Below are 20,087 nucleotides of genomic sequence, written 5' to 3'. Positions count from 1 at the left end.
TCCTCCTCCTCCTCCTCCTTCTCCTCCTCATACTCTTCCTTTTTCTTACAGGAACAGACATGGAAGGACTGAAAAGTGAGTATGGTTGGGGTTTCTGATGTAAACTTCCAAAATAATCAATAAAAATAATCCCCAAGTTTTCCTTGATTTCTTTCATGTTGATTACACATTCATTTTATCATTTATGGTCTCAAGAATCCTTTTATGTCTCCACAAGACCTCCCCTCCCATTGATGCCAGATAAGGCCATCTTCTACTACATATATAGCAGGAGCCATGGATCCCTCCAGGTATACTCTTTGGTTGTTGATTTAGTCCCTGGGAACTCTTGGTCTGGTTAGTAGATATTGTTCTTCCTATGGGGTTGTAATCCCTTTCAGCTCCTTCAGTCCTTTCATTAACTCTTCCATTGGGGCCCATGGGCTCAGTTCAATATCTGGCTATGAGTATCTGCATCTGTATTAGTCAGACTCCTGACGGTAAGTGCTTCTTGGCATCAGCAATTGTGTCTGGGTATAGTGTCTGAAGATGGGGTGAATCCCTCCATGAGGTAGTCTCTGGATGGCCTTTTTTCAGTCTCTGTTTCATTTTTGTCTTTGTCTTTTTTCGGGTTAAAATTTTTGAGATGATTGGGTGTCCCCCATCCCTTAACTGGGGTCCATGACTATCTACTGGAGGAGGTTTCTACAGGTTGTATCTCCCCATTGTTGCATATTTTGACAAATGTCATCCCTGTTGGGTCTGAGAGCCTCTTGATTGCCTGGTGTCTAGTATTTTCTAGAGTATACTCCTACTTCCCCATCTCCCACTGCTACATATTTCTATTCAATTTACTGACCCTCTGTACTTCTCCCCTGTCCCTTTCCCTACCTGATCCTGCCCCTCTTTTTCTCTCCCCAGCCTCTCTCCCTCCCAGGTCCCTCCTACCCTCTATCTTTTGTGATAATTTTGTTCCTCCTTCTATGTAGGATGGAAGCATCCACACTTCTTCCTTCTACTTAAGCTTCTTATGGTTTGTAGGTTGTATTGTGGGTATTCTGAGCTTTTGGGTTAATATCCAATTATCAGTGGGTACATACCATGTGTGTTCTTTTGTGTCTGGGCTACCTCACTCAGGATGATATTTTCTAGTTCTATTCATTTGCCTGAGAATTTCATGAAATCATTGTTGGGAGTGTTTGTGGAGGGGAAACTGTGAAAGGGAATATCATTTGAAATGTAAATGAATAAAATGATTAATAATTTAAAAAGAATCTTTTTATGTTGCCTGAAGACATGTGTTTGTGTGTGTGTGTGTGTGTGTGTGTGTGTGTGTGTGTGTGTGTATTTGTTAATGCCAGAATGGAACCCATTACCTTATAAACTTCTGCCAAGTGCTCATCACTGAACTGGCCCCAGCCTCTGAAGCACTTTCACATCTACATTTGGCTACATCTTCATCAGAACATCAAGGTTATTTAGCAAGAGTGCCTACTGCATTTTCCAGAACAATCAACCCAATTTATTTCTCACTGGATATTTACTATTTCTCTGGAAGATCTGTGGAACTCAATAGTTTCTCTTTCCTTCTGTGGCCTCTATTTAACTTAGTCTTGTCCCTCACATTGTGATACATGTGAGATGCCTAGACAGACTCCATATCTAGTTCTCACAGAACACATAGATTCTGTGTCACCTCCTTCTTTCTTCCTCCAGCACTCTGTACTTACAGGTTAGCTTTTTTTTCCAAAGAGACATTATGACTCTGTATGACTTTAACCATTTTTCATGGAATCCTGGATTTATGAGACTCATCTGTCTGTCTATCTATCTATCTGTGTATATAAAAATTTTTTGTTGGTGAAATAGTTTCAAACACTCAATGACTTAGATGGCCCAAGCTGCTATTAAAAAAAAAAAAGCCACAGACTGAGTGACTTAAACAAGTATTTCTTCCTAACAGTCTTGGAGTCTGAAATCCAATATGAAACAGTTGGGACATTTGGAGGGTGAAGGGCCCATGCTGTTGTAGCCGTGTTCTTGTTTTGTGCTGCCATGGTAGAACGAGGCAGGCGAGCTGTCTGGAATTCCTGCATCAGGACGCTAACAAAGTCATTAGTCTCCTGCCTCAAGACCTAATTCCTATTCAAAATTCTTTTCTCCTAAGACTTTCTCATGTCCAATTAAATAGAATTTCAATATAGATGGTTTTGAGAACATAAACATTCTAAGAAATAGAGATATATTTCTTTATGAGATAACAATTGGCTTGGTAAGTATCATAGAAGTCTTAAAAAGAAAATATGAAAGATAACATTTTCTTTTATTTTTCCCACAGTAAGCATCCTAAGGGCTTATATTGTGTTTTAAAAGATGCTGGAGTATTATATTTTATCTGAACATTTTATTCTGCTTCATTTTTCCTGACTGAATTAGTTGCATTCTTGTAGTGACCAAATGCATAGCAGGTAGAAATGTGAGGGAAGAAGGGCTTATTTTGGCTTACAGTTTTAGGGAATATAGTCAATCACAGCAGGGAAGACAGGCTAAAATACAAACTTTTGATATAATTTTTATTTAGGCTCAGGTCTAACTACATATCCTCATGTAGAAAAATGCAAATAGATTCATATTCATCACCCTGCACAAAATTCAAGTCCCAGTGGATCAAAGACCTCAATATAAAGCAGATGCACTAAAATTTATAGAAAAGAAGGCATTGGCACAGGAGACAACTTTATAGACAGAACACCAATCATCCAAGCACTAATATTAACAATTAACAAATAGGACCTCATGAAACTGAAAAGCTTCTGTAAGGCAAAGGACATCATCAAAAGGACAAAACAGGAGCCTAGAGAATGGGAAAGAGTTTTTACGAGCTACACATCTGACAGAGAGCTGATATCCAAAATATACAAAGAACTCAGGAAACTAGGCAACAACAAACCAAATAATTCAATTAAAAATGGGGTACAGATCTAGACAGAGAATTCTCAATGGAGGAATCTCAAATGGCCAAGAATCAACTAAAGAAGTGTTCATCATCTTTAGCCATCAGGGAAATACAAATCAAAACTACTCTGAGACTTCATTTTATACCTGGGAAAATGGCTAAAATGAAAACCACAAATGAAACCTCATTCTGCCAAGAATGTGGAGCAAGGGGAACATTCCTTCATTGCTAATAGGAGTACAAACTTGTATAGTGACTTTGGAAATCAATATGATGTTTTTGCAGAAAATTGGGAATAGCTCTACCTCAGGACTCAGCTATACAAATCCTAGAAATATATCCAAAAAAATGTTCCATCATACCTTCTCAACTCCGTTCATAGATGCTGTATTAATAATAGCTAGAAACTGGAAACAACCAAGATGTCCCTTTACTGAAGAGTGGATACACAATAGAAGATTACTGAGCTGTTAAAATCAATGAAATTTACCAGCAAATGGATAGAAGTGGAAAAGATCATCCTGAATGAGGTAACCCAGACCCAGAAAGGCAAACATGTTATGTACTCACTTATAAGTGGACATTACCTATAAAGGATAACGATGCTACAGTCCACAGACCCAGAGAAGCTGAGTAACAAAGAGGAGTCAGGTAAGGACACATGAATCTTTCTGCAAAAGGGAAATAAAATAGATATCTCAATTGGACAGGGGTTTGGAGATGTGGGGTGGGGAAGAGGATGGATCAAATTGGGGAGGATGGAGGGACAAAGTAATAGGAGAGACAACTGAATTTATGAGGGTATGGCTGGGACAAGCTAGAAACCCAAGACAGTGGAAATTCCCTGCAATCTCTGAGGGTTCTGAGCCTCTTAGCAGTGGGGGATGTTTATCCTGAACTGGCCATCTCCTGTAACCATTCATGACTTTCAGTTGAAGGATTGAGAAGCCAACTTAGCCACAAAGCTTTTGTCTATACTTTGTCCTTCCTGCAAGATGTGCTGAGGTAATGGTGTTACAGAAATTGTGAGAGTGGCCAACCAATGACTGTTCCAGGTTGAGATCCATGCAAAGAGAGGGATCTCATCCTAACACTGCCTGTAGGACCAGGAACCAGAGACCAGATAGACCAGAGATTTAGGAGAGAACCAAACAGAAATGGAAAAAAATATCCATGAAGTGAAATAATTCCTTATGATATTCTTCTCTACTCACAGACTGGTGCCTAGCCCAATTGTTATTAGAAAGACTTCACCCAGAAACTAACAGAAAGAGATACAGATACCCACAGCCAAACATCAGGTGGAGCTTGGGGGAATCCTGAGGAAGAGGGAAGGAAGGATTGTAGGAGTCAGAAGGGTCAAGGACACAACAAGAAAACCCACAGAATCATCTAACCTTGGCACATAGAGGTCCACAGAGACTGAACCACCAACCAGGGAAACTGCATGGAACTGACATAGGCCCTCTGAACATGTTACAGTTGTGTAGCTTGGTCTTTTGTAGGATCCATAACAGTGTAATCAGGGACTGTCTCTGCTCTATTGCCTGTCTTTGGGACCCTTTCCTCCTACTGGGTTGTTTTGTCTAGCCTTAATAGGAAAAGAGGTACCTAGTCTTACTGCAACTTGATATGCCATGGCTGGTTGATATCCATGGGAGACCTGCCCTTTTCTGAAGAGAAATGGAAGAGGAGTAGATGGGAGGCAGAGAAGATATGCAAGGAGAGAAGGAAGTGGAAACTGGTAAAAATGCTAAATAAACAAATAAATAAGTGCTTAAAAAGTTATATTGAAGAAAGTAGCCTTCCCAAACTGAATAACCAATATATTTATTTGCTTCTGAGGCTCATTTTAAAAACAGTAATAATATGTCATTTACATAGATGGTGATGTTTCTTTTATTAATTTTACTAAGGGTTTAGTTGATATGTCTAAATTATCTAAGTGCTGTATTGTATCATGAAAATGCAATTGTACTGAAAACTTCAACAAAACCATACAATCCAGAAAATTATTTTAGATCCATACACTGGTAACTATAGATTATATTTGCCTGTGGGCCGAGCATGAGCACAGGTTAGTAGATATTAAGACAGGACACTTGATAGTCTAAGTAATACCCTCAGTGTTGACAGAATGCACTCTACATATTGAAAATTAAGTTGTATTCATTTAAATCTCACTCAGTTTATAGTTGTAGTATCATAGTTAATATGAAATTTTCACTGAATGGGATTGTTATTCTATCTATTATGTGATGATGTCAAATAGAAAATATTTTACGGACCCAGTTTTCAGAGTTAGACATATGTAGGTACATTTTGCTCTAAATAATTTATTAGCAAAGTGACTTTGGAAAAATTGCATGATATCATTTGATTTCATCTATAAATTCACAGAATGAATATGAATCTCATAAAATTGTTGAGAATATAACAAATTATAACAATTATAACAATTGTAATAATTATAACAATTATTGTGTACTGATAATACACAATAATAAAGAGTTGTAAGATATATACCTAATCAATATAAAAGAATATTTATTTATGTAATTTCTATTATCATTCCTATGCTGAGTATAAAACATTTCAGTACTGAAACTGAAGAAGAAAAAGTGGCGAGGAGCCTCAAGCACATTGGGACAGGGGAAAAGTTTCTGAACAGAACACCAATGGCTTGTGTTCTAAGATCAAAAATTGACAAATGAGACCTCATAAAATTGCAAAGCTTCTATAAGGCAAAGGACACTGTCAATAGGACAAAATGGCAACAGATTGGGAAAAGTTCTTTACCAATCCTACATCTGATAGAGGACTAATATCCAAAGAACTCAAGAAGTTAGACTCCAGAGAACCAAATAACCCTATTAAAAATTGGGTGCAGACCTAAACAAAGAATGGCTGAGAAGCACCTAAAGAAATGTTCAACATCCTTAGTCATCAGGGAAATGCAAATCAAAACAACCCTGAGATTCTACCTCACACCAGTGAGAATGGCTAACATCAAAAATTCAGGTGACAGCAGATGTTAGCAAGAATGTAAAGAAAGGAAAACTCCTCCGTTGTTGGTAGAATTTCAAGCTGGTACAACCACTCTGGAAATGAGTTTGACAGTTCCTCATAAAATTGGAAATAGAATTACCTGATGATCCAGCTGCACCACTCCTATTCATACACCCAAAAGATTCTCCAACATATAACAAGGACGCATGCTGCACTATGTTCATAGCAGCCTTATTTCTAATAGCCAGGAGCTGGAAAGAACCAGATGTCCTTCAACAGAGGAGTGGATACAGAAAATGTGGTACGCTTACACAATGGAGTACTACTTGACTATTAAAAACAATGACTTCATGAAATTCTTAGGCAAATGAATGGAATAAGAAAATACCATCCTATGCAAGTTACAAAAGAACACACATGATATGCACTCACTAAGTGGATATTAGCCCCAAAGCTCAGAATACCCAAGATAGAATTCACAGACCAAATGAAGCTAAAGAAGAAGGAAGACCAAAGAGTGGATGCTTCAGTCCTTAGAAGAAGGAACAAAATAATCACATGAGGAAATATGGAGACAAAGTGTGGAGCAGGGACTGAAGAAAAGGCTATCCAGAGACTGTCCCACCTGGGGATCAATCCCACATACAGACATCAAACCCAAACATTAAGTGGATGGCAAGAAGTACTTGCAGACAGGAGCCTGATAAAGCTGTCTCCTGAGAGGCTCTCCCAGAGCCTGACAAAAACAGAGGTAGATGCTTGCAGCCAACTATTGGGCTGAGCAAGGGGTCCCCAATGGAGAAGTTACAGAACAGACTGAAGGAACTGAAGGGGTTTGCAACCCATAGGAAGAATAATATCAACCAATCAGAACCCCCTGAGCTCCCAGGGACTAAACCACCAACCAGAGTACACATGGAGGGACCCATGGACCCCAGCTGCATATGAAGCAGAGGGTAGCCTTATTGGGCCTCAATGGGAGGAGAGGCTCTTTTTCTGTGAAGGCTTGATGCTGCAGTGTAGGAGAATGCCAGGGTGGTGAGGTGTGAGTAGATGGGTGGGATATGGGGAGAGGGAATGGAATAGGGGCTTTCCAGAGGGGAAACCAGGAAAGGGGATAACATTCGAAATGTAATAAATAAAATAGCTAATATTTAAGATCAACTTAGATCTTGAGGTAACAACCATTTCCCTAGAACCAATCAATGGAGAGAGAGAGAGAGAGAGAGAGAGAGAGAGAGAGAGAGAGAGAGAGAGAGAGAGAGAGGCACAAAGCTATGTCTAATCATGGAGCCCTGTATTCAAAGCACACAGTCTGACCTCAACAGATAAAACTGCACTTATCAGGACAGAAGCAAGGGGCATCAACTTTCCCCACTGGAAGGGAAATTGAATGAAGAGAGAGAACTCCTGTGGGCAGGAGGGCTTAACTTTAAAAGAAGTTGTTTCAGCCCTTTAGGACAAACAATATGAACTAACCAGTATCCTCAGAATTCCCAGGGACTAAACCACCAATTAAAGAGTACACATGGTGGGACTCATGGCTCCAGCTGCATATGTAGCAGAGGATGAGAGGATGGCCAAGTCGGTCATCAATGGGAGGAGAGGCCCTTGGTCCTGTGAAGGTTCTATGCCCCACTATAGGGGAATGCCACTACCAAGATGAAGGAGAAGGTGAGTTGGTGAGCAGGGGCAGAGGGGAGGGAACAGGTTTTTTTCTTTTTGTCTTTTGTCTTTTGTTTTTTAGGGGTTTTATTTTTGAAGGTGAAACTGGGAAAGGAGATTTCATTTGAAATGTAAATTAAAAATATTTTTAATAAATTTAAATCGATTAAATTTAACATAAATTGTAAATGTAATAAAATTTTTAATAAATTTAAATTTAATAAATTGTAAGTGTAAATCTAATTTAAAAAGTTGTTTCTTAACTATGGAAAGATAGAGTACTTTAGTAAGTACCAAAAGGCAAAAGCTAACCGGCACTGTCATGCAAATATCACTGCTAAATCTCTTTTAAGATCTGTAAGCCCCAAGGGAATCTTTTATTGGCTTGAGTTTCAATTTCGCCATCTATAAAACTGAGAAGGTTGTGCAGTTGTCCAGACACACTGAGAGTCAGTGGCGACACTGTGAGCCCAGCGAATGAAGGGGCCCTGTTGTGTTCAATGTCAACTGTGCAACCAATGTTAAGAGCAGCATTTCTTGCACTGTACTCTTCTAGTGATTCTGACCACTTGAAGCCCGCACAGAAAGGTCAGGCTTCAGAAATTGGAATTATTCTGACAGCAAGAGAAGGAGATGATGGAACCACAGGAACCTGGTCCACTTTGGTCCAGGAAGGCCAACTGCTGTCCCACATCATGTAGTGTCACAAGCCTCCCCTTGAGCCCTGCTCCTTTATTTTAGCTATTTTTCTAGGTCTTCTCCTGGGGCCGTGAGTGAGATAGTGTCCCCCAGAGAGCTCTAACGTCCCTTCTCTCTCCCTTGTCCCCCTCCCCACCACCATCGTGCAGTATCTGGTCCCTCTCGGTGGCGACCTCCGCCCGCGGTCCCCGCAGTTGTCCGCGGTGCGCCACGGCGCACGCTCGGGGGCGGAGCAGGCGCGTCAAGCTCAGCGGCGGCGGCGGCAGCGGTGGCAGTGGAGGCGCGGGCGGCGGCGGGACTCGTGGGTCGCAGCTGCCTCTGCGCCCGCCACCTGCGCCGCCGTCACCTCGGCGGAGGGCTGCGGGGCGCGTGCGGTAAGGCCTGGCGGCTAGCTCCGCGCGACGCGGGCTCCGGGTCTGCGCACTGCGGCGGGGCCGAGTTGGGGCCCGAGGCGGGCTCTGGGCTAGCCGCAGTGTCCGATGCTCGCGGGGGACAGGGCCCGGGTTTGAGGACTAGAGGCCCCCCGCCGAGGGCCCTGGGGTGCTGTGAGGAGTCTCACCTGGCCCTGCAGCTGCCGGCCGCTCTGGAAAGCCACTGAACCTTGGGGACTAGGGTAGCTGGAGCCTGGCTGTTGCAGCCAGCATCCCTCCGGGAGGATAGGGGGCTGCGATCCAAGGGGGACAACCCCACTGAAGTGCTGAGACTCTCATCCCCAGGGGTAGAGGTGGCTGTGGGTGAAGGACCTAGTGACTTGCCCTTTGGGCCTGCTTTGGGGGTGCAGAGGATAAATATGGGGTAAACCTGAGAAGAGGAGGCTGGTAAAAACAGGACATTGGCATTGCAGATACAAGAGTGAGATGGGAATTGGGTGTTTAGGTCTCAGACTGCAGAAAACAATTTTGTGGTCTGAAACCGAAGCACACAGAAGAGGTTTTTTTAAACTATTCTGCTGTCAGTAAATGCTTGAGAGTTAGCTTTATTGTTTATTGAACTCTAGCAAGGATATTCTCTTCTGGTCATAGGCAGTGATGTTAATTTCTAGGCAGGAACATTATCTGAAGCACACTTGCAGTTTTGTTTCTTTACTATATTACTCAGAGCTACCTTTTTGATGATGACTGGTACGGGAGTTCCCACATGAATGGCAAAACTAACAAGTCAACTTACCTGAATGACATTTCCAGGGTACAAAGTAGCATGCAAATTTAACGATATTTTACAAGCAGTGAGTTTAGAGTGTGAAATTGTTTCATGCCAATTTCCTGTATCTGTTTGCTGCTTTACTTTGAATTAAGTCCCTTAGTTTTTTTTTTTTAAAAAATGCATAAAAATCCATACAACATAGATTTTAAAATTTGACATCAGATGTTCTAGCTAAAGTGAGCCCTTTTAACAGTGCATTACACACCCTTACAGCTATCTGTCTGAACCTCTTTGGGAATACTCTCCAATTTAATGCCAAATTTTAATTTCATATAATCCCAGATTTGGAAATTGTACAATCTCCAATTGTCTCTTACTGGAGCCCTGTTTTCCTTATATGTTTATTTGAACTGAGTTTCACGATGACTTTAAAGAGGCTTTCCTGCTATATAAAGAACACTTAAACATTTAGTGATGTAGGATTTGAGATGCACTTGCCGGCTGGGTAGCCATGGTGAGAAGCTCCTTAAAAGAGAAGTCTCAGGCTTGCCACATGCTCCCTAAGTGTGAACACCTTCTTGTTTTCTCTCTCGTAGATTGAGCTGCTGAAACTTCCGTTTTCAAGATGAAGTTTTCATTGGCAATCTCCTTTTTTATTTTAATGTCCTTGTTGTTTGAAGACGCTTGTTCTAAAGAAAAGTCTTCCAAGAAAGGAAAGGGGAAAAAGAAGCAGTATTTGTGCCCATCGTACGTTCCTCACATTTTATATCCTTCTGCAGAGCCATGTTGCTGCTTTTGTTAGAAGACCAGACTAGCTATTAAAATGCCCACCCACAACAGTTTTTGCATCCAGTCGTGCAGCTACTGTGTCCTGTTTGCAAGATGTCGGAGTAGACAGAGGTTTGCAATGTGATGGTGGCTTCCTGGTGGTAAAGGAAGCTTTGTACATACACCTTTACATATCATTTACAAAAGCGAAACAAGTTGTTATAGCTTTATTTTACCAGATATGCAACTTTAATTGGATGCTGTTGGGCCCATGCATTGAGCAAGTACTAGTTCAAAAGGTAGATTTAAAAATAATCTGAAATGAGAATTCATTAAGAACCAGATAACTATTATCTTGTGCTCTATTATATTTGCATTGGTATACACGGTGGAAGTAAATTTGCACGGTACATAACATTTATTCTAAAAAAATCTTTTGTAACGGACTTACAAAAGGACTTTAGTGCATTCCTCAAAAAGTGTGTGATAAAATATAGAATTACTTTTGCAAAAAAAAAAAAAAAAATCCAGCTACAGTCTTCCAAAAGTCAAAGTTTATCAGCCTGGGATCTTTTCTCAGAAGGGTTAATATTACTGGTCAATAAAAGCTGTAGATATCCAACTGTTACAGAAGATAAACAATACATAATATAAAGATTATGTGTTTTTAAGTAATAACATAACACATGTAGTTACTTTGCTGTTGTAGGCCATTTTTCAATTACTATTGCTGAGAAATTATATGGATCAGAGACAACATTTTATTCCAATGTCAAGAACCATTGACGTTTTATACATGTCTGTAAGAAACAAACTACTTTTTAAGAAGAGATGTTAGACTTGATACATTGTAGTTGAAACTTTAGAGATGTGAGAGACATAAAAGCCTGAAGGCCATGTCATGGAGACTAATGTCTAGCATTCAGTAAGTTTCATGCCATGTCCAGAGGCGTGTCCTGACTTTACCATTGACAGCCTACCTATTTAGCAGTTTTAGGTTAGGATGAAGTGTAGGCTAGCACTTCCTCGGCCTCTGCACCCTTGGGTATCTGCTGAGGGGTGAGAGGCAGGCCCACGCCTACCGTGTGCTGACATTAGAACTCCTCATGTTAAGATTTCTGTGTCCATATCAGATCAGCCCTCAAGGGACCTAGATGATGTTAGGCCTTCTCCTTGTGTGAAAAGACACATTTTCAAGTTCTAAATATTCTTTGTTGATCGAAGCTGGTATATGCCTTGTGGTTGTGGTAGCTGGGTAAGGTATGGGTGGGGTCAGGCTATCATGGACCAGTCTTGCTCTTTTTACAAGTAAGTGATGCCCTGGTTACTACCTTCCCAGTCAAACCCCTTCCATACTTCCTGCATGCAAAGTCATATTGTTTAAAGATCCCAACAGCAAATCTTGTTGCCTCCGTTTACCTTACAGTAGTAGTATTTAGAGGACACTTGCTCTTTTTCACAACTATACTATTAAATTACCAAAAGTATATAAATGGTCAATGTATATGGTGGCTCTAGTTATTTAAGACAGACTTTTGAAAATGGAGTAATAAAGGTTCTCTCGGAGCATGTGAAAACTATGAAGTTTCATAAGGTGCCATCTGTGCCTGTTGAGTTGAAAACTCCATCTTTGCTAGTTTCTACCATAGTCTTAAATTTATTTTAACTTTTTTATGAGACTAAGTAAAGTTTCATTGATAGCTGTAGTAATCTTGTCAAACATCTATCTTATGAATTTGTAAATAGGGCTGAGATTATGACTCAGCAGGTAAACGTGCCCTGCTGAGTTTGGTCCCTGGAATTCATACAGTGGAAGGAGAGAACCAGTTTCTACAGAGGTCTCCTGACAACCACATGCTTGCTGTGACACACATGCATACATGATCATTAAGATAATAGACAGACAAACAGACACATATGCCCTGGCAAATTACACTTTTATATTTTGGGGTTGGATTCATTTTATAAATAAATATCTCTTGCCACAGGAATACAATTCTATAATCCCAGCACTTGGTAGGAGGATTGAGAGTTCAAAGCCATCCTGGTTTACACAGTGAAACTTAACCTAAAAAACAAAACTGAAGTAAAGTCAATGAAAATCAGCCTTAAGACTAAGAGCTTAAGAAATTCAGAAGTGTTTTCTCAGGTTGGAATTTGGTCTACTATGTGAAAGTTCTGTAAAAACTCAGGCTACAATCTCAGCCATAGTAATGTGCTGTAAAGTAATCTTATATGGTTATTTGTAGTTTAGAGATCTAAGCTATTTTGTATGAATTTATTAAGTGCACTAATTATCAGAGTTAGAATTAGAAATCTCAGAAATTGAGGGTAGAAAATGAATACTTAATGTCATGAGATTCTTGCCTGGTGAACTTTTGTTTATTTAAACACTCTAGGAGTGTCATTGATAAGCTTTGGGAGCATATAAGCCTTGCCTGTATATTTGTAGTGAACAAAAGTTAACTATTTTTATTTTTCCACTGGAACACTAGTTTTTTTTCCTGTTTGTTATGAGAATACACATTTTAAAATACAGGACAGAGGCTGGAGAGATTGTGATTTTTCCATCCTGCTGGTAAGATTTCACCGAAACCCATGCATATAGCTGTACTCACTCACTATACGTATAGCGTAACATAAACTGCCCAGACTTTATGTCTAGTTCAGAGATGGATAGAGGGTAGCACCCTCCAGCCTGACTGTCCCATCCTGTTACAAAGCTCAATTCAACATGAGGAAAGTGTTCTCAGAACTGCTCCCCATCACCCCTAACACAGTGGCCCTTTGCCAACAAATGATCACACCACCTCCTTTGCCATCCTCGGATGGCTCTTGACCTACCCTTTTATATCATCTCAAATTCAGGAGGCACCAAGACTCAGCAACTCAGCAGCTCTTCTTTACCACCTCTAGAATGTCTCTGCTTTCACCTCTTTATAGGCACTGTTTGAATTATCTTCTCTACAATCTGTGATATGGCTTGTTTTAACTTCTTCACTATTCTTTTTTTCCCCCCTGGCTATTTCTGCTCCACACTGACTCTAGAGTTTATGCTGCTGCTTTGTTTTCTTTTGTTTTGTCTCTGCTTTGTGGTTGTTTTGGTTTGGTTTGCTTTGGCATTTTCGCCTGAGATCTTGGCTCTAATTAGGTCACTCCAATATTGAGATGCCTTGCAGGATTCCATGGCTTTTTGGAGATAGCTGACATTTCTTGTCTCTACACAGAACATCTTTGATGGCTAGAGCCCAACATCTTCATCACTATCCTCTCCATTCCTGTCTGTGCATCACCCAGTGCATACCTGCTCTTTCCCATCTCCACCAGCCTTTTTCTCAATAGTTAAGGCACCAGTGCTCTCTGGCTGCATTAGTTAATGCCCACCTCCAGGCTCTTGCTCAAAACTCACAGAAGTAAACTATAACTTGTTCACTCTTGAGCCTCAGTCTGTGGGCCTAGACCTTTACAAATGCAAACACTATTCCTTGTGTCCTCTTCACTCAGCATTTTTTTGAAATTCTTTAGTCCATTTTTAGAGTTCAGTCTTCATCTCCATCCCGGTGCCTCCCCCAACCACTTCCCATCCCACACTTCCTCAACCCTAGCCTTCAAGAGAATTCCCCAATGCCTCCACCCATACCCTACTAGACATCCCCATACCCTGGAGCCTCAAGTCTCTCAAGAATTAGGTGCTTCTTCTCTCACTGAAGCCAGACCAGGCAGTCCTCTGCTGTGTGTCAGAGGTCTCATATCAGGGTGTATTTTGCTTGGTTGGTTGGTGGCTCAGTGTCTGAGACATCTCAGGGGTACAGGTCAGTTAAGACTGCTGGTTTTCCCATGGGACTGCTCTCCTCCTTGGCTTCTTCCAGCTTTTCCCCAATTCAACCACTGGGGTCCCCAGCTTCCTTCCATTGGTTGAGTGCTAGCTAGTATATGCATCTGACTCTTTCTGCTGCTTGTTGGGCCTCTCGGAGGGCAGCCATGTTAGGCTCCTGTCTAAAAGCACACCACAGCATCAGTAACAGTGTCAGGCCCTGGGGCCTCCCCTTGAGCTGGATTCCAATTTGGGCCTGTCACTGGACCCCTTTCTCTCATGTTCTTCTCCATTTCCATCCCTGTAGTTCCTTCAGATAGGAACAATTCTGGGTCAGAGCTTTTGACTGTGGGATGGCAACTCCATCCTTCCACTTGATGTTCCATCTCTCCACTGGAGGTGGATTCCACAAGTTCCCCTTCCCACCTGTAGAGTACTTCATCCAATGTCACTCCCTTTGAGTCCTGAAAGTCTTTCACCTTCCAGGTCTCTGGTACATTCTAGAGCCCCCCCCAACCTCCTACCTCCTGGTAGTTAGCTTCTTGAGTTCTTTATATATTTTAGATATTAGTCCTCTATCGAATGGGGGGGGTTAGTGAAGACTTTTTCCCAATCTGTAGTTTGTCGAATTGACAGTTTCATAATGACATCAAAGTCAACCCAAATATGAAACCATGACCTCTACTGAGAAACACTTGTGTGTTTGCGTGTGTGTGTGTGTGTGTGTGTGTGTGTGTGTGTGTAGGCTGACACTATGCTGTAGTGAAGCAATCCCATTCTCTTTCCACATTTTGACAGTCTGATTTCAATAATAACCTTCTCCATTTGTCCATCCCTCTTCTTTACATCCATGGTTATGATTGTTCCTGGAGCTTCTCCAGATATTTGTAAACTGACTAGAGAACAATGCCTGCTTGACTCATTACAAGGGAACAACAGAATGCCTGGCATAAAATATATATCAGGTAATAATTTCTTTAATAAGTGAAGGGAAACCTAAAAGCCTTTGTCTTCTTTTAACTGCTTCTATTATGTCTGGATTTTAAAACAATTGATATGGTCCCAGCATATGGACAGCTAGATTTATTCACAACTAGGCTAATGAGTTCAATATTTTTACACCGGGTTACGTTTGACAGAGGCAGAATTTTGGTGTCATCATATTCAGTATTTTGTCAATGATTAAAAGGAAATATTAAAGAAAACAAAAACAAACTGAAATTTGTAACATTAGAAAAGGTACTGTGAGATACAATTGGGAACCAATATAACCTTGAATTAAGATACTAAGGCTCGAGCTGGGCAGCACTTGGGAGGCAGAGGGAGGTACATTTCTGAGTTCAAGGCCAGCCTGGTCTACAGAGTGAGTTTCAGGACATCCAGGGCTACACAGAGAAACCCTGTCTCGAAAAACCAAAAAAAAAAAAAAAAATAAAATAAATAAAATAAAATAAATAAAAAAAATAAAAAAGATACTAAGGCTCAGGAAATAAGAATCGCATACTGTCCAGGCAATGGTAGTGCACACCTTTAATCCCACCACTTGGCAGGCGGTTTTCTGAGTTCGAGGCCAGCCTGGTTTACAGAGTGAGTTCCAGGACAGCAGCGAGGGCTATACAGAGAAACCCTGTCATGAAAAACCAAAAACCAAAACAAATAAACAAACAAAAAATACACCACCACCAACAACAAAAAAGAATGGCATACTGAATAGCATATGCAACATATATCCATTTATATATGGATATAGTAATATATATATATATATGCTCTATTCATACATATATACAAATTTATGTGAAGCAGGCCTGTCTTGCAGAAGGATAGAGGCACTGACAAGAATGAATACTTGGATAAATATGAATGGAACATAATGATATACAAATAGGAAAATGTCATAATGAAACCCATTTATTTTTTATGATAATAACAACAAAATAAAAATAAAGTGATAGACAAAGGCCTAATGATATAGGGAAATTGGTTCAGTATGGTTAGTAGAATATTTGGAAAATGCTTGATGATGTCATCATATTGATACAAATGAACGTGTATGTATGTATATATGTATAGTGTTTTATTTAGGCATTTAAAGCAAAGCTTATGGGCATCTCTGCACTGTTTTACACACTATTCCCAGGCCAGAGAAATAAGAGTAGAAGCAATTAAGATCTTCTCATACTAGGAAGTGCTTAAGGAGCTGAGATAATTGAAGGTTGTTTGCAAGGGTTTGAAAATCTGTGAGGTGAATGAGAAGTTAGACTTTACAGCTTGGCATCAGTTGAAAACCAGGCTAATGAATAAAAGCTATATGGAGTGAGACTTTTGGCTTCAACTTAAGAAGTTTTTACTAGCTATTAGATGAAATATAATTGACTGGATCGGGGTGGCACAGGTAATCATCATTAGAGCCACTCTGACATAGGAAATGTTTTTGGCTGGCCTATGTTAGGGGATTTGAAAATGAATAGCTAGGTAGATCCTATATTGTTTTTTAAGGACATTTCAATTTGTGAGATTTTTTTAAACATTTCTGTAGACTTGACAGTGTATTTGATTGCTTAATAACAATAGTAAATGGAGTCATCATTCTACAAATTTAAATTTTATCTTGCTCCAGTTAGGCAGACTTGCCTTTATATTTCTGGTGGATTGACTTAGAAGGTTCTAGAATATGAAATGCATAAGCCTTGGTCTTGAGTTGGTAATAAGGATTTGACAACCTTCATTAACATAATTTTCCTTTAGGCCAGACTTGGTCATGCCATGAATGCCAGTGCTCAGGAGGAAGGGGCAGGAGGAACTCTATGAGTTCATGGCCAGCCTGATCTACATAGGAAATTCCGATTCAGACAGAAATATATATAGGATAATCCTGTCTCAAAAATCCAAACCCAACAAACAAAAGAAAACAAAGCACTATAATTTCCCTCCAAAATTTCATATAAGTTTTATTTAAATAGCCTTCAAACCCAGAAAAATCGCCCTTCTGTCATAATCCAGCAGAAAAGATAAATCAATCCACCATACCTCTCCAGAAATGACTTCAGAATAATAGATGCAAATGACGAACACTTCCATAGATAGAAAGTAGAACTGAAATATATTTAACAATACTAACAATAACAAAAATATGATTTAAAAAGCACAGAGGAACATTGATTTGTATGTTAATTTTCAGTCATAGGAGATATAGCAAGATCCTTTTCATTGATCTTGCCTGGCCAGTGTACTGGTATGTATTACTAGTTTTGTCATTTCTGAGCTACTAGTGTTCATTCTTTTTTTTTTTTTTTTTTTTTTTTTTTTGTTTTTATTTCATGTGCACTGGTGCTTTGCCCGCCTATATGACTGTGTGAGGGTTTCAGATCTCTTGAAGCTGAAGTGACAGACAGTTGTGAGCTGCTATTGTGGGTGCTGGGAATTGAACCTGGGTCCTCTGGAGGAGCAGTGACTGCTCTTAACCACTGACCCATCTCCTCAGTCCCTGGTGCTCATTCTTATCGGGGAGGCCTCTGCATTTCAGCCATCTGGCAGCTGATAATTTTAAGTGAACTAGTGTTTATGAAGTGTTTCAGAGAACTGTCTTGAATATGGCATGTGTGTCACCGACATGCCCGATAGTCTGTGTGTGTTTTTCAAAGACATGGTATTTTATGCAAACCTTAGAGATGTAGGACAATTCACAGCAAACATATATATCAATCAAAAATGAAGCTCTAAGTGACATCACCAATACTTAGAGGCAGGATCCATTCACAGGCAGTGGGTTGAGATAGCAGGAAGTAAGCTGAAAGTCAGATTGGCTGCACAACAAGCCTATGTCCAACGCTGGTTTGGGGAGGACAGTTCTTGGGCATTGGCACTGCATTAGATTCTTAAGAAATGTATTACATAAGAGCGATGGATGCTAACTACTCGTGCTTAAATGGTGCTTATCCAGGTCAGTGAAGGTGCTGGCTGATCAATGTTCACCAGAGACAGAGTAGGAGATCCTCCTCATGGCAGACATGATCACTGGAAGGGCCTCCTGTTTCTGGAGTACATGATGAGTATACATGGAGTACATGGAGTGTGATGTGGTATTTTGGAGCCCATCCTCTACTGAGCTGCTTGGATCCTGCATTTTTTGTATAGCTTCTGAGCTTCATCTTGTCTTCTCAACCCATCTAGCCTCTGCCCATGAGTGGCACAGGCTGCCTGCTCCCAGGGCATTGCTGGGTGCACTCTCAGCTGCTCACTTTCGCTATCAGAAAGTTCTTGTATCAAGACGTAGCAAGAGTGCCACCATCTCGTGAAACATTCTGTGTTGCTTTCAGAGTTTTGGTCTAAGTCTTTTCTACAAACTCTTTCTTTAGTCCCTTTCTGACCTGTACCACGTCTTCCCATTGAGGAGTTTCGCATGAAGCCTGTAGTGATTGAGGTAGCTCTTGTATGGGTGTGCAATCATGCCAGCCTATATTTCCCATCTCCCCTAAGTGTTCTCAAGTCCTTGACACTCTAGTGTTAAAGTCACGACACAAGTCGCTCAGGTTCACTTTTGCTCTTGTGCCTACACTAGAAAAGAATGGGAGTTATTTCTATAAATTTGCTCATAACCTAAATTATTATGTAGAAGTATAAATGCACTTGATACAAAACTTGAGAGAATTTTTGTCTCTTTTAACATTTAATGCTAGAATATTTGCACATCAGTTGTATATATTGATGAGAGATAAATTTACAAGAAAAAACAAGAGCCATCATATTTATGCAAATTATTACGATAATCATTAGTCTCTCTAATTTCTTTTATCTAGTTTTCATTAGCAGACTGGATGGGTCTTAACTTAGTTCCGGTTGAGGTTGTACTTAGTTGTACTTGTAGAAATGTTCATGGTGGAAATGTTGGCCAAAGATGAGAGGCTGACTGAAGAAAAGATATGACTCATGTAAAAAGTGGATGCACATGGGGATTGTCTGTCCTGTCATCACTGTGCACTTGGACCAGGATTTTCTTCTTTCTTCTTCCAGTGTTTGCTTATGCATTCTCATACTATCTATTTTGCAATTTCTCCTTGCTGCCATACTGTTATTTTGCAATCACTTGAATTAATGATCTTGTCCTTCCAAATAATTCTTCAGCATTTACAATTGGCATCCCCATTACTCCAGCCAGTCAGGCATGAAGCTGAAATGGGAGCTGCACCTTTCCTTTGAAATGATCTCCTCTATCGTCATGTTCAGGTTTCATTTCCATGCATCTCCTCTTACCACCGTTGTCAACAGATCTGTCATGGTATTTTCCCAGTGACTTGCCTTATTGTTATACATCTCAGCATCCTGTTGCCATTCTCTTCCTGATAGTTCTGCAGTCAGTAACACGATTTCCAGCGTATTTTCTTTAATCTTAGATTTCAAAGGACTCTCTCAAATTTATATTTCAGACTTTGGATGCAGCTACAATCTTGCTTTAGAAAGGTTGATCTGCCCCATTTCTAACCTTTCCTTGCTAATATCACTATTATTATTATTATTATTATTATTATTACTATTATTACATTTAGAAACATAACTTTCTGTTTATCCAGATTTTACTAGTTCTTCAGGACTTTGCTGAGTAAATAATGCCCTCTCTTAACAGAATTTTTAAATAGTCAGCAGCTTCAGTCTGGAGTGGGAGTTCTGTGAAGTAGAAGGGTGACTAGTTAATGTCTTGGAAATTGATTGAAATTCAGCTTTTGGAAGAAAAAAAGATCCATCTTCTGACTTACTCACCTAAATGCCTATTGCTATAATTTTCAAGAGTTAAAATTATGTGAAAGTTTGTTCATAGGGTCTCTATTAGTACTTGCTTGCTCGTGAATGTCTATTGTGTGTTGTTGGATTTGTTTTACTGCAGTTTTTTTCTTTAAAGAGCACAAACATAAATAACTTCTGATTAAGGCTTTGTCTTATGAAAAAAAATTAGACTGCTTTTGTATAAGGCAAATTATAGAATCATGACTAAGGGAGGAAATGCAGAAGTCATAAGTAAATTAAAGGATACTTTAGATGCCTCTAGAGAGAAAAGGG

At 40.1% G+C, this 20,087-nt stretch overlaps 1 protein-coding gene across 4 annotated transcripts in view; it reads left to right on the top strand.

Annotated features, from left to right (window-relative positions):
• Window positions 1–8,531: 8,531 nt before the first annotated feature.
• Glrb (glycine receptor beta) overlaps window positions 8,532–20,087 on the top strand; it is a 70,739-nt gene continuing 59,183 nt past the window's right edge. For 2 of the 4 annotated variants that reach the window (XM_031374161.1, XM_031374160.1), the window contains exons 1-2: window positions 8,533–8,682; window positions 10,048–10,198. In XM_031374161.1, the coding sequence (XP_031230021.1) occupies window positions 10,077–10,198 (122 nt within the window). In that variant the 5' untranslated portion in view covers window positions 8,533–8,682; window positions 10,048–10,076. Of the gene's footprint in view, window positions 8,683–10,047; window positions 10,352–20,087 lie in introns of those variants that run through there. The other 2 variants (XM_031374163.1, XM_031374162.1) reach the window with 2 other exon arrangements.

The sequence above is a fragment of the Mastomys coucha genome, unplaced genomic scaffold (genome assembly GCF_008632895.1).
Source record: "Mastomys coucha isolate ucsf_1 unplaced genomic scaffold, UCSF_Mcou_1 pScaffold16, whole genome shotgun sequence".
NCBI lineage: Eukaryota > Metazoa > Chordata > Mammalia > Rodentia > Muridae > Mastomys > Mastomys coucha.
Note: the sequence above shows the minus strand (reverse complement) of the source record. Positions and strands in the feature narration are given on the sequence as shown.